This window comes from Pongo pygmaeus, chromosome 5 (assembly GCF_028885625.2).
Source record: "Pongo pygmaeus isolate AG05252 chromosome 5, NHGRI_mPonPyg2-v2.0_pri, whole genome shotgun sequence".
Classification (NCBI taxonomy): domain Eukaryota; kingdom Metazoa; phylum Chordata; class Mammalia; order Primates; family Hominidae; genus Pongo; species Pongo pygmaeus.
This window is the reverse complement of record NC_072378.2, coordinates 69,289,588-69,312,568: the sequence shown is the minus strand read 5'-3', so window position 1 is coordinate 69,312,568 and position 22,981 is coordinate 69,289,588. Positions and strand designations below refer to the sequence as shown.

The 22,981-nt window shown below is 33.5% G+C and overlaps 1 protein-coding gene across 5 annotated transcripts in view; it reads right to left on the bottom strand.

The window, feature by feature from the left end:
• COL19A1 (collagen type XIX alpha 1 chain) overlaps positions 1-22,981 on the bottom strand; it is a 356,800-nt gene that overhangs the window by 232,177 nt on the left and 101,642 nt on the right. For all 5 annotated transcript variants that reach the window (XM_054492353.2, XM_054492351.2, XM_063666306.1 and 2 more), the window contains exon 11: positions 22,265-22,309. In XM_054492353.2, the coding sequence (XP_054348328.2) occupies positions 22,265-22,309 (45 nt within the window). The remainder of the gene's footprint in view (positions 1-22,264; positions 22,310-22,981) is intronic.

Sequence of the window (22,981 nt, the reverse complement as noted above, 5' to 3'; positions counted from 1 at the left end):
TTCTTTCTATATCTTCATTTTTGTTCTTAAATTGCTGCTGCTTCCACCATGATCCTCACATTGTCATCACTATGACGGCAACAATGATGGCAACAATCCTGGCATTATGTTTGTCATGCTTCTTGGTCATTTCATTTGTGTATTATTGTAGCAGCTATTTTGCTGCTTTTCCTATCTCTAATCCATTTCTCTTGTGCTTTTCTTGAAATTAAAAAATTACCTAAAATATATATGTAATTTTATATAAATCCTTAAATACATGAAACATATATTTTAGGACAGATTTTAAAATGTTTTCTTTGCAAGACTTGGCATGGGCACGGGAACATATGCAATGTATGTATCTATGCATGTAATGTGATATATATTTATACCTATATTTTATGAATATAAAATTTATAAATTTAAAAGTTTATAAATATAAAACAAATACAAAATTTATGAATGTAAAATGTTTTTTAAAAATAAAGAATATATATAATGTATGTTCTGAAGTAAGACAATAAATCATACTCTCCTCTCACTTTTTAATTTCTTTTACCCCTTCTCTGGATGCCAGACTTTTGTTATTAACTTTTAAGTTTGTAAGTATTTTTCCAAATTTTTACTCCAAACTTATGTTGTCATAAGTTACAATAGATGGACACATACATACATGCACAACCAGGATTTTAATCACTTTTGTTTTAAAAATTGGTTATATTATATACATTTTTCTGCATTTTTTATTTTCTCCCTCATCATCACATTCTACATATCAATTTAGATTACCCAGCAGAATCCTAATTTATTCAGTAGTTCTATAATACTCTATGATATAGATGTTCCATAACGTATTCAGGTGTTTTCTTGTTAATGACACTCACTCAGTTCCAGTTTTCTGCCCCTACAAAACACCATTATATTCCACATTGGCAAAAACTCTGTATGGTTTGTTTTTTGTATACCTAACAAGTAATACTATGTTATAACATTTGTGTGCCAACTCTGTGAGCACTGTTCTAGGAACCTAGCAAATGTTTGAATTTAACAGAATTTGTGTTAGGAGTTGTATTAAAGCTTTATACCACTTAAAAAAATAAACCATCACATGCATGTAATATATTTATATAAGTCAGATTTTCAAGAAGGTGATTTCTAGGTAAAAAGATTACGCATTTTTTTCATTTTTGAATAGATATTACCCAGTTGCTTTCTAAAAGAGACTGTAGCTCTACACATACCACCAGCAATGTATGGGAATGCCTTTGTCCTTGAATCACATCCAGCAACAGGTGGCAGGCTAATGGGTGTAAAGCCAAATCTCATAATTGCTTTACGTTACATATCACTGACTACCAGTGAATCTGAGCCTTACATATGTTTACTAGCATTAGAATTTTTCTGTTTAGTGAGCTGCCTATTCACACATTTTGTCCATTTTCAAATATTGAGTTGTCTTTTCTTAGTTTTTAAAAACTCTTTGGAAAGTACAAATGTTAACTGGTCACCTATTAATTATATTTTATCAGAACAATTATTTCCTAATTGATTTTGATTATGACTTTACCACTGAAACATTTAATTTTTATATGTCTAATATGCCTATCTTTTACTTTACAGTCCCTGGGTTTCAAATCTTGGTTAGATATACACTTAATCCTGGATTACACAAATGTAAAATATTTATTGCTTTGTTTTGATTTTTATAGAAGTCCTTCATCTATCTGGCATTTATTTTTATATAGGGTATAAAATAGTTTTTCATGGATAGACTCAGTAGTGCCAATGCACCTGTGGAATAACCCATCCTTTCAACTGAATAACTGAATAAAAATACAAAATTTATTAAATTAACTTCACATAACTTCTGAGGTCAATTTCTAGATTCTCAGGTTTAGTCTATCTATCTTTATTCTACATGATGCAATATTTATCTTGTTACTATGACATAGAATGTTATGATGTCTGGTAAAGCAAGTTCACTCTAAATTTCTAAATTACTAAATTTCTCTTTCTCAAAAAATTTTTGACTATTTTTAGTTATTTATTTGTTCATATAAACTTTAAAAAATTTTACCAACTTCAAGACAAAATTTAAAACATGTTGGAATTCCTGTTTGTACTGCATTACATTTACATATTAATTTTGAATTACTGAACTTTTAAGGTTATAATTTTAAAGAAAATGGTGTATCTACATACATTCGTTTAGATTTTATTTTATGGCCTTTGATTTTGTTTGTATACATCTTGTCCCTTTCTTATTCATATTTTTCCAAAATTCTTATTGCTTTTACCACTTATATTAATGGAATATTTCCCATTACATTCCTAGATGTTTAAGGCTAAAATAAACAAAATCTATTGTTTTTTAAATATATCCCTGGTATCTAAATTCTAAATTTTCTCCCAAAGTCTCTTAGATTTTCTACCTATAGAGTCAACTCATTAGTAAAAAAAGGTAGTTTATCTCTTTTTTCTAGTGCTACATAGGTTACTTAATTTTCTTGTGAAGTAATGGTTATGGCAATTTTATCTCCTTAAGTCTAAATTCCGCATGTTTCATTTCTAATCTAGTTTTGCCCTTTTTAAGAATAGTATTTGCTGCTGGCTTTTAGTAAAAATATTTTATCAATTGCTATTTTACTTGAAGATCTTATTAGGAATGAATATTGAATATTATCAAAAGCTTCAGCATCTACTGATATAATCATTTAACTTTTATGTTTTAATTGGCTGATGTATTATGTTGATATATATAATTTCTTAACATGGATCCACCTTGACTTCATAGTATTATCCTGCTTGATCTTTCTTTTGCTGAATGGTTGAATTCTGTTTGGTAATATTTATTTGAAAATACTTGTCTCTATAATAATAAATAAAATATAGTTATATTTAAAAAATTGGATTTAGTATTAACATTATGCTGACTTCTTGGAGGCTGTGGATCTTTCCTTTAGCCTAGAATAGTGAAAATAACACTGGCTACATAAAACCCTGCTGAAAAACCCAATTAGTCCTGGTGCTTTATTCAATGGTAGATTTTGAATCACCTCTCCAGTTTCTTCCACAGTAATTAGTGTAGTCATATTTTCCGGTTATTCTTGGTCAATTTTTTATATTTTTTGAGGAAATCATCCATTTTCTCTAGGTGATCAAATTTTTGTTTCTTTAAAATTACACGTATAACAATAGTCTCAGAATTCTTTAAGTCCATCTACTATCTGTGGTCATATTTTTTTTTCTTATTTCTAGCTTGTCTTTTTTCTATTTTCTGTTTCCTTAATTGAATAATTGAATTTTGTGTATTCATTTTCTTAGTCATTTATTAAATCAGGTGTTTGATTTGTTTGTCCCTTCTACAATTTTTAAAATTTTCTGTTTCATTGATTTTAGTGACCATATTTATTAATTCTCCTCTACTATTTTGTTTGGGGGGTATTTATTACTATTACATAAGATAAAAGCATATTTTCATTATTTTTATATTTTCTTCTTTATAATAACCAAATTTGACACTATGTATTTTCACCTTCATTATAGCTTTTGATATGGTCCATATGTTTTATATAAAGTATTTTTCTTGTGCATTGATTTTTATGAATTTTCCTTTTCATTAACTCTTTGGTTCCAGGGTTATTGAGGACTGTTTTCTTCATGTATTGGTTTCTTTATTATTCTTTATATCATGGAATGAGTCTTACAAAATGCCTACTTTTCAACTTAAGGTGGGTTTTTTTTTTTTTTTTTGTCCAAAGAATCATAAATTTTTCAAACTGTTCCATGAACGTATAAAAAATTATCTATTGGATAAAATGCAAAACATTATCTCTTTGTCTCTGTGTCTGTCTCTCTTTCTCTCTCTCTCTCTCTTGGTTTCTATATATATGTATGTATATGTATCTATATGTATACGTGTATCTGGCAACAGCTATACTTCAACCTAACTAGAGATATAGCAAAAGTTTCAGGTGCCAGCTCAAATTATACCTGAAATTTCTTACTCCTCTTCTCAGGAATCAGGAGGGAATGATAGCAAGGCCTGCTGTTGACTCATATACTGATCAGTTCACAGAGGTAACACATATAGAATCTCTGGGGATTCTTGTGACAATTTGAGGACCAAGATCACAGCAAGAGACTGCGTTTCTGGCTAGTAAATTATTGAAATTTAGATCAGTAAAATGGTTTTTTTTTCAATATGACCATGGCCATTTATTAGCAGGTAAAGCAAGAAACTTACCACTTATTCTTGATGATCAAATATTAAATCTTGTTTGATTCATGAAAGAAATGGCTACATTTCATGTTCTTTCTTTTCTTTCTTAATGAAGGACAAAATAAAATAATTTGGATTAAGTTGCTTCAGGAACTTAACTAGCAAAATAAACATAGATAGAGGCCACATCTATTATCCTCCACTGGATTGAAATGTTCAGTTTCTATAAATTGCAAGAATAATAAAAATAGAAAGTTTCAGAAATTTCTGGGAAATGCCAAGCAAAAAGCTTAACTAAATTGTTACCTAAGCCAGCCTGAACCTTTCTCTTTTTAAATTTTATTATTATTATACTTTAAGTTTTAGGGTACATGTGCACAACGTGCAGGTTTGTTACCTATGTAAACATGTGCCATGTTAGTGTGCTGCACCCATTAACTCGTCATTTAGCATTAGGTATATCTCCTAATGCTATCCCTCCCCTCTCCCCCCACCCCACAACAGTCCCCAGAGTGTGATGTTCCCCTTCCTGTGTCCATGTGTTCTCATTGTTCAATTCCCACCTATGAGTGAGAACATGCGGTGTTTGGTTTTTTGTCCTTGTGATAGTTTCTGAGAATGACGGTTTCCAGCTTCGTCCATGTCCCTACAAAGGACATGAACTCATCATTTTTGATGGCTGCATAGTATTCCATGGTGTATATGTGCCACATTTTCTTAATCCAGTCTATCATTGTTGGACATTTGGGTTGGTTCCAAGTCTTTGCTATTGTGAACAGTGCCACAATAAACATACGTGTGCATGTGTCTTTATAGCAGCATGATTTATAATCCTTTGGGTATACACCCAGTAATGGGATGGCTGGGTCAGATGGTATTTCTAGTTCTAGATCCCTGAGGAATCATCACACTGACTCAAAGGGACATCAGCCTCTAATCTTTTGTCTGGCGGCTTCAGATGGGTCTTCTAGTGAGAGGATTCCCTCAAGCTTTTGGTCAGGTGGTATTCCCTACCAGGGAAGAGTGAGCGAAACATGACATCACCTGAATGCTCAGAGGCACCCTCTTGATGTTATTTCCTGGCAATTGTCTCCGTTGGGTGTTTTGCCTGAAACTGTGACTCAGGCATTTTTTTTAAAAGTCCTTTTGTTTTTTTCTCTGGTGGTCACTGGTTTTCTTTTTGTCACACAAGACACTCCATGTGGTTCCTTAAACATCTCATACTTTGTTCTTACTCTATACCTTACAATGAACTGTTTCATTTGCCTCTTCCTTGTTCTGGAGAACTCTTACCTATGCTTCAGGACTCACTAAAGAATCTTAATCAAACTCCCCTCCTTTTCCTAGGGAGCGTTATGTACTCACTCCTCTTCCTTCCCACAGGTCCTATACAAAACACCATCAAGCACTTCATATCTGCTCTCTGAAAGGATGTTTTGTCTCTTTCATATCTGCTACCCTAGTGCTGAACAGAGTACCTGGTAAAAAATGGGTCCTAAATGATCAAATAAATGGATGATTGAATAAACAAATATATTCTAAAACCCAGCATATGTTTCAAAGGGATATAGTATCATATTGGATTATAGTTGGCATCAAACTACTTTGAAAATAAATTGAAGGCCTTTTAATTCACTAATTCTAGATAACCACTCTTGAGACGAAGATAGACATTAAGATAGGAGAGGACAGATTAAGGGCAGATAACTAAGAGCTCATGGAAATTAGCTACTGAGATGTATCTCTGAGAATCTTGGAGAAGGAAAGGCCTAGACACACTAATGCTTGCTCATTTAAAAAGTACACATGAATGATGAGTAAGTTTCATATTGATTCCTAGCAAAATTCTAGATTTAATTATTAAACAAATTGGTTTTAAACTCTTAGTTAGGAATAAGATGATTATCAATAGGCAATACCATGTCAGAAAACAAAAATCATGTGTTATGAGTTTGGTTTATTTAATTCAGTAAGACATTTAATAAAGTTTCTTAGGATGTGTTTGATAAATGTTGGTTAAATTTTAGTGAGGTAAATAATAGGTAGTTAAATAAATATGCTCATTCTACCTTCATTTCTATTAGGCCATCACCCCTAAAAAGAGAACTCCAGTGGTTTGTCACAGTCTTATTCATGACCAGTGTTCTGGTCATGTCTTATTCAATATTTATATTAGCTACTCAAGACCTAGAATTCATGTCTACAAAATTCAAGGACCTAGAATTCATGTCTACAGAGCTGATAAAAGGTTACCATTGTAATACCTGCCAGAATCAAAAGTTTAATGTTAACAAATAGAAACACCAGGCTTAAATTCCGGGAATAAAGGCAGCACATATACATGTAAATGCTTACATTTTGACTCAAGAAAACAACCGCCTGACAGTATTATAAACTCTATATATTCTCAGATTTACTCTAGCTCTAAACATGTGTGATTCTAGGCCTAATCTAGCCTCACTGTCTCCTTTTACAGGTGAAGACATTGAAATAGGCATGGATAACTTGAGCTGTCCAGGAGCCAAGATGAGGACTCAGCTCCACAAAAGCCAAGTGACTTCATTATATTAAACTGCCTACATGAATCACAGCTCAAAGTGCTAGAATAATTCTATCCATGTCTGAGCATTACACTAACAGTACACTGATGACTTATAACATTACAAGATGAAAGTTATGAGGAAGACAAGGGATCCATAAGCAGTGATCCATGAAGCACAGTGAAACACTTGCTCAAAACTGAGATATTCACATGAAAATGTTCAGGAGAATGCATCTTCATGTTTAGGAGACAGTTTAAGAAGCTGTCTTGGCCGGGTGCAGTGGCTCATGCCTGTAATCCCAGCACTTTGGGAGGCCGAGACCTGTGGATCACGAGGTCAGGAGCTCAGCACCTTCCTGGCTAGCATGGTGAAACCCCGTTTCTACTAAAAATACAAAAAAATTAGCCGGGTGTGGTGGCAGGCGCCTGTAGTCCCAGCTACTCGGGAGGCTGAGGCAGGAGAATGGCGTGAACTCGGGAGGCAGAGCTTGCAGTGAGACTAGAACGCGCCACTGCACTCCAGCCTGGGCGACAGAGCGAGACTCCGTCTCAAAAAAAAAAAAACAACAAAAAAAGGAAGCTGTCTTAGACTCTCCAAAAGATGCTCCAAAGATTAGAACTGGGATAGATTGGTCAAAATAATAGGGAATACATTTTGGCTTAAAATAAAGAACTTAGAATTGTCTGTTATAAATATTAATGAGCAGAGCCTGGTGGGCCACCTGTCAAAATCCGGATAAAGGAAGAAAGCCAATTTAGATGACTTCCTAACTTTCCACTAACTTAAGGAAGAATCCTTGATTCGCTCTGTGATTACTGGGTGCTATCATGTGCTCCAGCCTTGTAGTTCTTACCAAGACATGAACTCCATGATTCATTTGTACACGTAAGTAAACCTTAAGTGGGAGGCAGAATCACTATCAGTGAGCTCCTGGAATACAGCCAGCTGAAGCCATCTGCATTGCCACACTCCTTCCCAGGGCTGGACAAGTGGAGGTAATTAAAATAACATTCCACAAAATGTTTGCCCAAAGCATTATCGCTTTACCATTTTACCTTGAGTTTTGATTACATAAAATGATTAGCAGCAGAAAATGAGGAACAATAAGGAAAAGTGAAAAAAGACAAAGTAAATTGATTATTTGATTTCTGTCTTGTTTCATTGATCCTTTACTGATATTAGAACAGATCATTGATGGGGAGGTTCTTAAAGGAGATTGTAAGGATTATCAAGGAAAACAAAAACCAATGATTTTTTTTTAATATATTAGACTAAGAAGCAATAGACCACCATAAGCCTAGACAATAACTTACAAAACAGCTAGTCACTGTACAACATTCACTTGGAACAGCAGCTGCACTAACACCTCTGTTTTCTGTGCAGTGGAATTCTGCTATTTCGGTCTGGTAGGACACACTTGTTCAGCAATTCCTATAGAGTGAATTGCTTTTACATTGATTGTGAAAGAAGTTCACATGCCAGTAGCTTCTAAATAAAAGTAACACACCTGTCACGTAATATTTGGTGACATTGAATTAATTATCTTTTTACCATCTGGAATGTACCTCCAACAAAGAGATTTGGTTAATAAAGCATATTTATTAATTGAGATTTACTAAAAACAGTTAGAAATTATGAATATTTGATGATTGTATTAAGCAGAAGCAACTGCTTGATTTTTAAATCTATTCTGTTTTTCTTAATTTAAAAAAACACATCTTTTTTTAATACATTAAAAATCCTGTGTGTATAAACCTCACAACAAATGTGAGGGTTGCCTTTACTCAATTCTTAATTTAAACTCAGCTGCATTCAGAAATGCTCAGGGTCAGTGGTGGTGAGGGACTGCCTAAGAGATCTATTCCTTGTTTTTGAATACAAAAATATGCGAAAAATGAAAGAAAGTAACCTGAAGTGGAAATCAAGCTTGACGGGAGGAAAGTCAAACAAATGAAAAAGAAAGCAGTGGGGGTGATGAGATTAATGAGCAGCTGAGGAGAAGGAGCCCAGCGGAGAGCAGAGGAAGGGGAGCCTATGGCAAAGGCAGATCCTGAGAAAGGAGAAAGGGAAGACCAAAAGCTAAGAGTAGAAACCTGAGGCAGCTCCAGATCCTGGAGTGAAGAAATAGGATAAATAGAGTAAAGGTCAAAATAAAAGCAAAATGTAGACACATTGTAAAACCACCCTTTTATACTCAGCACTGACTAAGGAGAAACTACTAAAAGTCGAGTTGCCTTAATCATTATATAAATGAGGATCATGGTTTTTCTATTTATTCTTTCTTATGTGACCCCAAACTTTAATATTTATTTGTCCTTAAATTACATAAAATAGTGAGTGAATAAATTTCCTTAACAAAACTAACCTAGGTTTGCTACAGTTAACAGCCCAAAATTCCACTGTAATTGGAAACTAAAATTATGATATAGGAGCCAGTAGACAACCTTTAACATTGTTACTAAATTCAAAAGACATTGTAATATCTGGTATTAAAAGAACTGTATTTTATTTTATAGAATAATGAGCTAAATAGTGCCAAAAGGCAATGTGATTCACAAATAATAAAAAATGGAAATATACTAGGTTAACCAATTTTTCCTGTGTAAATTTTAGCATACTATTAAATATATTAATGTTTTATATATTGTCTTTTTAAACACAATTCTAGGGACATACATGTAAAATTAATTTTTATCCCTAGCTATATCTCACAATTTCAATAGTAGGAGTCTGAAAAAAATAGCGTTAATACTGAATTGAATGCATCAAGATAATAATTATTAAATACTTCTGGAGGCTGAAAAGAAACACTACTTAACTTTCTCTATACTACTTCTCCGCAGTAAAGAATTAATTAATTGAATACTTTAATGTGCTAGGCATTCAACTAGGTGTTAGAGATAAAAACGTACACAGACAGACATGTTCTTTGCTTTCTTGAAGCTTCTACTCTATTGGAGAAAGAAAAACAAACAAACAAAATCCTCATGCCAGTATATTTGTAATTATAAATTGTGGTAAATGCTATACAGGTGCAGTGTAGTGTTAAAGGTACAATGAGAAATTATAACAGAGGGAGCAGATTTTGATTGGAGAGTCAAGGAAGCCTCCAAGAAAATGACTTTTAAGATGTGCTAAGTGGATAGAGAGAAGCTAAATGAAGGGGAAAATATTCAAAGCAGTGGGGACACTGATGGACAACTGTGGGTCAGGAGAGCGCCTGGCACATTCAAGTAACCGAAAGAAGGTCAGTGTGGCTGGAATAGAAGCAGAAAAGGGGAATGTGGGAAGAGATGAGTTCTGAGAAGCACATCTATGTCCAACTTTGCAGGACCTTGTGGGATTCAGGATTTTAACCTAATGGGAAACAACTAAAATGTTTTTAAAATAGAAGCCACATGAATAGTTTTGTAAAGATGCATCTGACCATAATTTGGAAAATGAATGAGAAAGAGTGAGAACAGGGAGATTAACTAGGAGGTGACTAATGATTACGGTTTGGTGACACCGGGGTAGATGGAGAGAAATAGACAGATTTAAACTATAATTTGGAAGTAAAATTGACATTGGTCAGAAATTCCAGAATATTGTTAAATAATAGCAGTTACACTTTTGTCTTAGTCTTGATTTTAATGGGAATTCCTTAAAAATGATGGCCTAAGTCTGACATTTCTTAGGAAGTATAAAACGTTTGGAATTATCTGTATTAGTGAACTAGTCTGTGTTTTTCTTTTGGGTCCTAACTTGTTCAAGAATATTTCCTGCCAAGGACCTTATGATTGCTTTGGATTTTGGAATAAAGTCTTCTTAAATGATCCACACCCTCTCCAGCTACTGTCCTATGGCTGTTGTCCTCTTCACAGCCAGTTCTTGTGAGGGTTTTTCTGCATGGCCTCTTTATTGGTCACCTGTAATTTAACTCTTCAGCAAACTCCAACCTGGCTTCTACTCTCTATTCCATCAAAATTATTTTGCTGAAGTCACCAGTGACACAAATAGGAAAACACATTTAACAGATGTTGTTAAACTTCTAACAACAAGAGAAGGCTCAAATAAAATATTACATATCTATATAGTGAAATATTATGCAATCATTAAAATAATACTTTAAAAGACTGATGTTCATAAAATATAACCCTTTATAGTTATTATCCTCTTATTTCTCTCTCTTTCTCTCTCTCTCTGGACATTTTACTTTTTCTATAACTACAAGCAAGTGATGCAACAACAGAGGGTTAAACATATTTCACATAAATTAGAGTTATTCATGAGCACTGTAAGGAATTAGGAAAATAATACACAATCTGTAATGACTAGCATTAAGCCTCTGGCTTGGCTGTGGGATTACCATCACTCTTTCCCAATTGCCTGCTACCATGGATAATTGAAAGTTGGCATGGTTACTCCCATACCAATTATCATTGGCCACAGATAAATTGCTATGATTTTAAAAATCATAGTTATTATTTTGCTCCATCTGTTCTCTTTATTTTTTAAGTCAGCTGTCAAATCAAACAAGTAAGTCCTTCCTAAAAATTGTAGAAGTTTAGTTTACATGTTACTAGGGTAAAGGAAACAATTGTATAACATGCTGATGTTCAGCAGAACTCTGCAAGGTGAACCAAGACAGAATTCACGGGAAGTAAGGTAACATGTAGAGAGTTGCTTTAGAGTGATGAAGGGAAAGTGCTATATTTATAATAACAGTATTTAACATTCTTGCATTAGTTTTAAGTAATAGGCATAATCACCAAGAAGCTTTAATCATGAAATCCAAAAAAAAATTTCAACTTTGACTTGTTTTTTCCATTTATTCTTGTATCAGTTTTAGTTTAGATAAAGTTAATAAGTACATTTTGCTATGTAAAAGTACAAAACCATTCCTTGGTTTAATTATTTGATATATTGTGTTTCTTTTTTCCCATTCTAATTAAGATTTTTAAAATAATATTTTCCTATTACATATAAAGTGTTTCTACCATTTCAAATTCAAAATATGTTTTGACACAGTCTGCAAGTCCCACTATATAAACCTAACTTTAAGAATTATATCTTAGGCCATGGGAGAAGGAAAAAAATGAAGTAAAGTTGATAAATCTGTTTAACCTTTCTACTCTACTGTTAATTTAAAATAAAATTTTATATCATTTGTGTTATATTTATTATAAAATGGCCCCTTTTTTCTCCCCTCCCTATATTTACACCGTAGGCAATATGTCCGTGCAGCTTCTCTCATCAAGAGGTGGAATCTATTTTCCTACTCCTTGAATCTAGGCTGGGTTTGAGACTGGCTTTAGCCAATAGAACATGGTGGTGATGGAGGTGGGGGCAAGCTAGTTCTGAGCAAGGAGGCTAAAGAGGCTTTATATGCTTCTGCTTCCTCTTTTTGGATCCCTGCCTTCACCTTGAGGACAAGTCCAGGATAACTGTTGGGAGATGAGAGATCATCTGGAGTACAGACATGTTGTCTAGCAGAGGCCAAACTAGCCCAGCCACCCTCAGCCAACCTGGCAACTGAGAAGAGATATACACTCTTCCCCCAGAATCTGCTGGGGATTGGTTCCAGGACCCCTGCTGATAACAAAGTCCATGGATGCTCAAGTCCCTTATAAAAAAGGAAGTAGTATTTGCATATATCCTCCCATATACTTTAAATAATCTCTAGTTTACTTATAATACCTAACACAATGTAAATGCTATGTAAATAGTTGTCAGATCATATTGTTTTCTATTTGTATTATTTGTTATTGTTGTATTGTTATTTTTAATTTTTATTTCTCAATATTTATTTTTGATTCATGGTTGGGTGAATCCACAGATGCGTAGTCCCTGGATGCACAACCTGCAGATAACACAGGCGAATTGTGTGAATGAACTTAGATAAGATCAACTGAGACCAAAAAAAATCACTGAGCTAAGCCTAGTGTAAATTTCTAAACCATATAATCACAAGCTAAATAAATGAATGTTTTAAGTCACTAAGTTTTGGGGTGATTTGTCACATATCAGTAGCTAACTACTATATCCTCCTGTCTTTTATTTACTTATTCACAAGAAAAATTAGGAATTAATATTACACAAATAAAGATATATAATAATTCTGTCAAATAAATTTTTGTCAAAATATTAAGATTTTATATTACTTTTGTATATTGGCTGTTGAGGATATTAACATTTATTGAACATCTTTTATTCACCGGCACTCATTTAATTCCTGCAATCATTCTGTGAGGTAGAAATTAACTTTATTTTATAAAAGAGGAAACTATGATAAAGAAAGCTAGGAACATATCCAAGTTCACACAGCTGCCATTACACAGCTGGACTGGAACACAGAACACAAAAATATGTGAATCCATTTATTTTATGATATGTCACCATCACTTTCAAAATAAACATCAAGTCTAGGCTCTTTCGGGAGTGGTACTCCAGAAACTAAGAATGTTGGTTCCTTGTTGAGTGATCTAGATGCTGCCCCAGAATGTCCTGAATAATCGTTTACGTATATTATATAAACATCCTCATTTGGGCTTTTTCTCACTCAATACCAAATTTTAAGTGGCCCAAAGTCACAACCACTCATTCAAATTCTCATGTCCTGCATGTAATTACCATAATAATTGAATGAGAAATTGACAAAAGTAAAAAGATTTTTCAGGGTAAAAATCCTGATTTATTTAAAGCCATAACTGTTGTTTCTAATAGCAAATGATCACTATTGATTTTCTGAGTTACTATAATTTCATGATATTTAATGCTAGAAGTCAATATTTTAGAAAGTTGCTTGCAGGCGACATTATTTCTTTGTGGTACTAGTATAAAAACAGTCTGATTATCTAACTTCTGCTGTTACAAGTTAAATATAAAAGTTAAATCTATCTATCTGAAATAAATGAACAAAATGCTACCAAATAAATTATCCAACAAGCTTATGAGCCTAGGACTATATGAGACATATCATAATTGCTGCTATATTTTTAATGCTGAAAACAAAAAAGCAACAGAATAACAAGAATGAGGCTACAGTAACCAAAACAGCATGGTACTTGTACCAAAACAGAGATGTAGATCAATGGAACAGAACAGAGCCCTCAGAAATAATGCCACATATCCACAACTATCTGATCTTTGACAAACCTGAGAAAAACAAGAAATGGGGAAAGGATTCCCTATTTAATAAATGGTGCTGGGAAAACTGGCTAGCCATATGTAGAAAGCTGAAACTGGATCCCTTCCTTACACCTTACACAAAAATCAATTCAAGATGGATTAAAGACTTAAATGTTAGACCTAAAACCATAAAAACCCTAGAAGAAAACCTAGGCATTACCATTCAGGACATAGGCATGGGCAAGGACTTCATGTCGAAAACACCAAAAGCAATGGCAACAAAAGCCAAAATTGACAAATGGGATCTAATTAAACTAAAGAGCTTCTGCACAGCAAAGGAAACTACCATCAGAGTGAACAGGCAACCTACAAAATGGGAGAAAATTTTCACAACCTACTCATCTGACAAAGGGCTAATATCCAGAATCTACAATGAACTCCAACAAATTTACAAGAAAAAAACAAGCAACCCCATCAAAAAGTGGGCAAAGGACATGAACAGACGCTTCTCAAAAGAAGACATTTATGCAGCCAAAAAACACATGAAAAAATGCTCACCATCACTGGCCATCAGAGAAATGCAAATCAAAACCACAATGAGATACCATCTCACACCAGTTAGAATGGCAATCATTAAAAAGTCAGGAAACAACAGGTGCTGGAGAGGATGTGGAGAAATAGGAACACTTTTACACTGTTGGTGGGACTGTAAACTAGTTCAACCCTTGTGGAAGTCAGTGTGGCGATTCCTCAGGGATCTAGAACTAGAAATTCCATTTGACCCAGCCATCCCATTACTGGGTATATACCCAAAGGACTATAAATCATGCTGCTATAAAGACACATGCACACGTATGTTTATTGCAGCATTATTCACAATAGCAAAGACTTGGAACCAACCCAAATGTCCAACAATGATAGACTGGATTAAGAAAATGTGGCACATACACACCATGGAATACTATGCAGCCATAAAAAATGATGAGTTCATGTCCTTTGTAGGGACATGGATGAAATTGGAAATCATCATTCTCAGTAAACTATCGCAAGAACAAAAAATCAAACACCACATATTCTCACTCATAGGTGGGAACTGAACAACGAGAACACATGGACACAGGAAGGGGAACATCACACTTCGGGGACTGTTGTGGGGTGGGGTGGGGGGAGGGATAGCATTGGGAGATATACCTAATGCTAGATGACGAGTTGGTGGGTGCAGCACACCAGCATGGCACATGTATACATATGTAACTTACCTGCACGTTGCGCACATGTACCATAGAGCCTAAAGTATAATAATAATAATAATAATAATAAAAAGAAAAAAAAGAGAAGTATTTCATACTTCCCCAATTCTTAAAAAAAATAAAATAAAATAAAAAAATAATTGTTACATGCCTTCTGATAGTTCCAATTAGTTAGCATCATTAAAAAAATAGCTATAAACAAGAACAGTATTCCAACCTGAATCATGAATTATAAATTTACAAACTGATTTTCTTACACTTCTCCATTGACTTGAACCTTAAAAACATGGCATTGACTGAGTAGGTTCTCTATTGTGTATGATGATGAGAAAGAAGCTTGAAAAGACTGACATGACAAAAAATATTGCAATGCATTTATCTTAAGAAGAACTATTGATGGGGGAATCTACTTATTCTCCATTTTTCTAGCCGATCCAATTATTGGAACCCTTTCATTATACTAAGCCATAATATATGGCATGTTCTAAGATATTTTGTGAAGGCAAGAAAAAAACTGTAAGAAGTAAGAATAAACCAAAAATTTATCTATTTTTGTCTTTGCAAAAATTATAGACACAAGTAGTGTTTAAAAATTGTCTTTCTAATGCTTCCTGTAAGAAATGTGGCTTTCCATTATTTTGTCCCTTTATAGTCATGTCATTTACTCACCCCTTCATTTTTTTACTATTTCAAATATGGATTGAATTCTTAGTACAAAACCACATAGAATGCTATGTTCTGACTATTCAATGATGAATAAGTAACAATAGCTTCTTTCAATACATTTATAAACTAGTGGAGAAAATAGACGAGAAAATCAATTATTGCAACAAAAAGTAAAAACTGCTAATATCAGAGAAATGTATAGTGAGAAGAGAGGAGAATTTTTTTTTCAGACTGTGTGTTAGTGAAAGGAAAGTATATCATAAAACATTTCCACAAGGACATCCATAAGCTAAGTAATTATTCTACATTATTTTTGAAAATTATTTTCCTAAATATGTATCGTGGAAGAGAATATTGGTGTGCAGAGTACAGTCATGGGGTGGGATAAAGTTGAGGGAAAGAAAAAAAATTGTATGTGTGTTAGGAATTTCACCCCAGGTCTCAAAAAATATAATATGGGGAAAAACTCAAACTTTAAAAGTAGGCTAAAATACAGGTCATGAAGTAAAATGAGCAAAGCAGTGTTTTGCCTGTGAGTTGTCAGCTACCCAGTCCTGAGATAAAAATATTTAAAATCCATACATATTAAATTCTTGTTTTAACTTACATCTAGCAATTTTTATTTATTGATTTAGAAATTTGAATCAAAGCAAAAATTTTAAACTTTTGTTCATAAAACCATCCCACACTCCCAGGTGTTGACTTTTATTCTCAAAAACTCGGCTCCTTCAAATTAATTCCAAGATATAATCTCAACTGAGAGACACAAAATATATAGGCAATGTCATTTTAAAGATCTGTTGAGTGTTTTTGTTCTGATATTTTGTGGTAGGGCTTACTTAATGACATTTGTTTTATGCCATTAATAAATTATAAGTCTAGGCTTTGCAATCCAATATTACACACAGAGGAACAAGTGGATTTCAGACATGTTTATTCCTTTCTTAATGTCTTTCCTCATTCTTTTTCGTTGTTTGAAGAATGACAAAGATTGTGAACAATTAATTGGCATTTTTCAAGCTTTAGAATATAGAAAACTGTGGTTGTGTACTAGATACCCTGCTAAGCATTTTTAAAGCTATATATTTATCACAAAGGAGGTGGTAACATTATTTTTTCCTGTATCACATATGATGAAACTGAAATTTTGAATTGTTGAGTAACTTATCCAAGGTCATATAGTTAATAAATTGCAGAATTTAAATAAAAAAAAAGAACGAATTCACTGCTGCTGTTTTTAATATTCATTTGATAAGAAACCAATATCAATGATTAACCTATGAAATAGATAAGACATTTTCTATTAAGCATTTTCCATTCCCCCATCACATCTTCAAAAGTAACCACTGAAGGCAAAAGGTGGCATATACAATTAGTGCTAATAAAATCAATACTAATACAATCAGCACCAAGCCTAAATATATTCTATTTTAGGCTGGCTTACAAAAATTTGAATTATGTCATCTGAAAATTAGCTGATGTTGACTGGTGATAAAAGAAATACAAATGTTTCGATGCATGACTTTATTATAAATAACCTCAGATAGTTTGGGGGTAGGAAAGTATATGTGTACTTTACACTAGGTTATAATAGACATTTAAATAATTGTATTCATTTGAATATTATATTTTGTACAGAATTTTATAACAATATAGAGTTCAATAAATCAACCAAGAATACAGGTCTGTGGAATGTTTTTCCAGTGGATTCTGTCTGGTAAAAAATATTTGCAACCACTATAAAACTAGAGTAATAAATATTTAAACACAGTTTTCTAATTTAAATACATATCTCATACGGCATTTTAGAACCTAGATTATATTTTGGTAAGAAGATGACAATAAAAAAATCACAAGTCACTGGAAATTTACAACTAGTTTTCCAACAACAGTTTTAAGAGATGAGTTAAAGCAGGGACCATATGAACTTGTTAGTTTTGTGTTTGCATTTATTGTTATTAGTATAACCCAGAGTGGAAGAAAAGATCAGCAATAAAGATTATCAAAGTAGATAATGCCCAGAAGCCTAAACAAGAGAAAGCAAGAACTTGCTCAACCATGGACGCTCACAGCTGCAGAATATGCCACATGTTTGATGCTCTCCACCTCTCCTTCAGTCTTATGATTCACAAAGAAGTGCTCATTTGATTGTTTTTTTCTTTTCATCAAACTTAAGAGGCCCTCAAGAGACCAGAAAACTTTCATTTCCCAAATGGAAAATTTCCACAACAGCAGAAGCATCTTAGATCCAGGTAAGAATCTGCCACCATATATGCCCAAGTTAAACATCACTCTTCAGTGAACCAAATCAACTACATTTTAGGTAATAAATCAAGAAAAATAAGGTATAAGTAGCAGTTGCCACTGGATGTTTCTCACAATCAAATGATATTTAGCAATAGGTTCTGCAGTTAAGTTTAACTTTGAGAAAATTAGTTCTCAAACTTCAAGTTAGAACTTGAGTGACAACATAAAATAATCATTTTAAAAGCAAACTAAATTACATGATTTGAAGCAATTACTTAAAAATATTGAATGGTATAATGAGGCAGATGTTTACATTTCATTGTCTATTTGCTGCTTCTTTTCATAATGTAACCAAGTAATATTTCTACCTTCACAAGGACATAAAGTAAAAACTTGAGCTCAGGGTTAAGGAGTGAAGAGCACGTGAATGAATCCTTGCTAAATGGCCTTTTTCTAATGTAATGTAAGAGCTTAGTTCATGGATTTACATTTGGTTACATAACAAGAGTTTGATGAAATCATTGCTGGGAAGACTGACAGATAGTATGGGGATAACTGTTATCTGAGGATTGAACTCTGTATTTTGTTTGTAGTAGCAGCCTGCACTATAATAATAGTACTGAAGGAATCTAAGGAAAATCCCCAGAAGACCACTCCTATATATAGAGAGAAGCCAAAATACAACTCTCAGCTGTGGGGAGGGTCCTTCATCCCTCCTGCCTCATGAGCTATGCTGTTGGAGAGCCCAAGGATCCTTGGGTGATACACACCTAACTTTGCCAGCTAGGGATGGTGAAGTGGGATGGGGTCATTCCTATAGGTCTACATGATAAACCACAGCATGGTAAACCTGCAAATAGCTGTCATCTGAGAGAGTCATGTCAGCACCAACAACCTTTCTGAGAGAACTAACTACCCCTTAAAATAACTTTCACTGCAAGAACAAAAAACCAAACACCGCATATTCTCACTCATAGGTGGGAATTGAACAATGAGAACACATGGACACAGGAAGGGGAACATCACACTTTGGGGACTGTTGTGGGGTGGGGGGAGGGGGGAGGGATAGCATTGGGAGTTATACCTAATGCTAGATGACGAGTTAGTGGGTGCAGCGCACCAGCATGGCACATGTATACATATGTAACTAACCTGCACATTGTGCACATGTACCATAAAACCTAAAGTATAATAACAATAATAATAATAATAATAAAGAAAAAAAGAAAATAAACACAATACTAATATGATGATGAAATAATGCTATAAAAGTATAATCGTGATGTTCAGACATAATTTCCCCAAAACAGGTATCTAAAATGTTAAACTTTAATCATCCTGTTGGCACAGTTGGCAGCATGTCAGTCTTATAAAATGTTAAACTTTAAAAAAAAAAAATAATAACTTTCACTTCAGGACTGACTTGGCTGAATTGTGTTTGTTCAGGAATGTATGAGGCTCTGCCCTGTTGTTACAAGTTTCTATAGATTCAGAAATATACTTTAAATGAGGTCCTTTATACTTGTTCTAGTGCCACAGGTTTTTCTCAGGACTAAGGAGAGAGTGTTCAACTCTTTGAGGAGCTACTTTGTCAGTCTAGTGAGTTCGGTTGGCCTGAAGGCTAGTTTTTTTTAGCCATAATGGGAAGAAGCAGACTCCTCCACTTGGTTTCCACTGCATTATAGAAATGTCACCTGAAAATATCACATAGTATTTTACCTTTTTCAGTTGACATAATTTTTATATTTTGACCATAACTATGTGTTTCTGGAAGATATGACATCTCTGACCAATAACAACGTCCTGAATTGTATTTTGCAACTGGTGACTTGTCACTCAAACAGCCAAATTAAACACAGTAAAGGCCACAGTAGGGTCATTAAAGAAGAAAGTGGGTTTTAAAAAATGATTATATACTCAGTTTTCCACAAAAAATTAGAGTCCAAGGTACATTGACTTTGTCCAGAAAATAAATTATGTTGTGAGTAATCCATGCTGTTGTCACACCAATGTGAATGTTTCATAGACTTTTGTTGTTTAATGCCAGTCTAGAAATAAAGTGAACTACAAGACCTCAATTATTTATCTTATGAAAAAATACATGTAGTTCTGGGTCAGAATATGTAGCATGCTAACATTGAAAAAACTCAAAAATTTAATATATAGTAAATAATAAAGCAGAACATCATTTTTATTTGGTTGGTGTAATGTAATTACTTTTGCACCGATCAAAGTAACGTAAGGGTTATTACATGAATCTTATATCTGACTATAAATCATCTAAATTGGGATTCTCATTCAAGGTACATATTGTCTTTTCTGTTTGATGCTTTATTTTTTTCTAATATATTTAAATCATTCTACAAACATATTTCTACCTTGTGGTGAAATTGATTATTTAAATGCAACAGTTAATAGATATGTGGAACCAGAAGGAAAATCCTTGAAGCCAAATACGGTGAATAGTTTTCTAATGCCTTATAGCCTGTGAGAATCAATTTATTATTGAGCTATACCAGCTATGTATGTAAACTATCAAAACAACTACTAAGACTTTAGTGTATTGGTGACTTTAAATTACAGAGAATATATCTGTTCAGGCTTATTCACTACTTATTCCTACAGGTAAAATCCCACTTAATAAATCAGGAATATGTATAAGTAAAGCATTTATTTAAAGACATGGCCTTCCAAATGGCTGTTATTCTAAAACAAAAATATTCAAGGGATTTCTAAGAAAAGATATTCACCTTAAAAATAGTTATCATTTAATGAAATGATCTCCAAAAGTATGGTTGTTACAAGGCCATTCTTTTTTCTTTCTGAGTTCTGTGAGGAAAAGTAATTATCATGTAGTTTGTAACATGTGTAATTTGTCTTATAATTGATGCTCATTCTCTCTATAAATACTTATTGAAAAAGCAAATAACTGATCACTGGCAAGAAAGCAAAATACAGGCAAGACTGTCCAATTTGAGATTATTCTCCTTTCTAGCTCTCCTGGCCATCCAATTCCATACATACATGTGATGTACACAAGAGTTATTAAACAAAAGAATGGTACTGTTTTTGTTTTATTTAAAAACAAAACAAGATTTTTGAAATGAAAAAGGATTCAAATGATTATCTGAAGGAAAATTTTGGATGACGAAGCATTCTATTCTCTGTACTTTCAATAGAAAGTTGTAAATTTGTAAAACAATGATTGCTTAAGTATTTTCACTATCAAATGACTTTCAGTAGTTATTTATTATAATAAAACACTCTATTAACATGTAAAATTAAGCACCTAGAATTTAGTTTTGTAAGAAGGTGACTTTAAATGACAGCACTTAGATTACCTAGAATTTAGTTTTGTAAGAAGGTGACTTTAAACGACAGCACTTAGATTAGTGGGCTGGCATCTGCCATTGGTCTCTCATGATCCACTGTCCACCCTTATACACCTGCTCTGGACTTTGGGAGGCTAAGCCTTATAGGTTTCCTCCATTCTCACTGGCTCTCAATTTGGTTTGGCTGGTGGGGGCTAGTAGGAGAGCTGAGGGCTAGAGGATAGTGGGATGGAGGCGTTTATTGCCCTGACTTCCCCTTTATGTGCTTATCTTGGGCTGATTGCTACCCTCAGCTCCTGTCTCCAGCTTTCGCCACACAGTTTTCTCTGCCTCTGGGTCTAGTAATTATGTGAGGTTTAAGGAGTCTGCTGTAACCTGACCTGGGATACTGCACAATCCCTGTGGTTTTCTTATACCTTGTCCATACTTTTTAAACCATGCCTTTATTAAACTCTTTGAAATTATTCGAGTTTTAGTATGCCAAGTCTTTTCTGTGGGATCCTGACTTTTACAGTTAGTTGTTCTTATTTATTCCTTCAGGAAAAAAATTCCACTGATAAACCAGGTGTACATAAAAACAAACATTTATTTAAATAATTGGATACTTAGTGAGTGAATGATTTCATAATATAAAAATATAATGCTTTATAAATGTTTAAATCATTTCCATGTCAATGAAACAAATTTAACTAGAAATATCTAACTATTAATACCATCCAAATAAGTTTTGAAAGATTTCTGGCAATCATTAATGTATTTATTCTACCTCAATGGAAGCAAATATTTTAGTTATGTCTATAAAATTATTGAATTGCTTATAGGGAATGCACAAAACAAGTTAAATATTCTATTTCAAAACATTTTCAAGAACAATTTGTTTTTACAGATGTGAATGTAAAAAGAGATATTTACCTTTTCACCAGTTTCTCCTTTGCTGCCTTCAAAACCTTGCTCTCCCTGTAGAAGAGGAATATGATGTGTATAGTAATAAAAATGATACTTATAACACATGCAATTTTTACAATAAAAATTATGTTTCAAACAATGAAAAATCAATAATTGTAAATAACCATTTCTAACATGTAAGCTCTAAACCAATATTAAATTACATAAGATTTAAATATTTCTAAATACTAAAGGAACAATTTTCTAGGGTATAAGTTACAGCTTCACCACTTCCAAGGCAATTTAATCTTGATAAGCCTGAATTTTCTCAAGTATAAAATAAGTATGATAATACTATCTTCCTCAATGGTTTGTTTTGAGAGTTTGATTCATCCTCATAATTCCTGACAAAGACTAAGTTAGCCATTCTTCTTATAATTACTATTTATTTTAATAGATTCAGTGGAGACAGCCTTCTTAGAAAGCTGACTTCTATGGCATACTATTCTGATAAGTGTCTTATGATGAACGAGTTCAGGTTTGAACCCTTGGGTTCTGGCTCTGCCTTCGACACCAGTGCTATGCTTCTTCTTGTCCACTATGCTGGCTCAGTCACAGAAAGAAGATTGGTGCTTGGAGGGCTACTGGCTCTCAATCACCATATTTATACTAAAAGGTGTACATCTCCCTTTCTTCATCTACACCCTCTCTGATCTGACAAGCTTATTTCCCCTCTTAACTGAT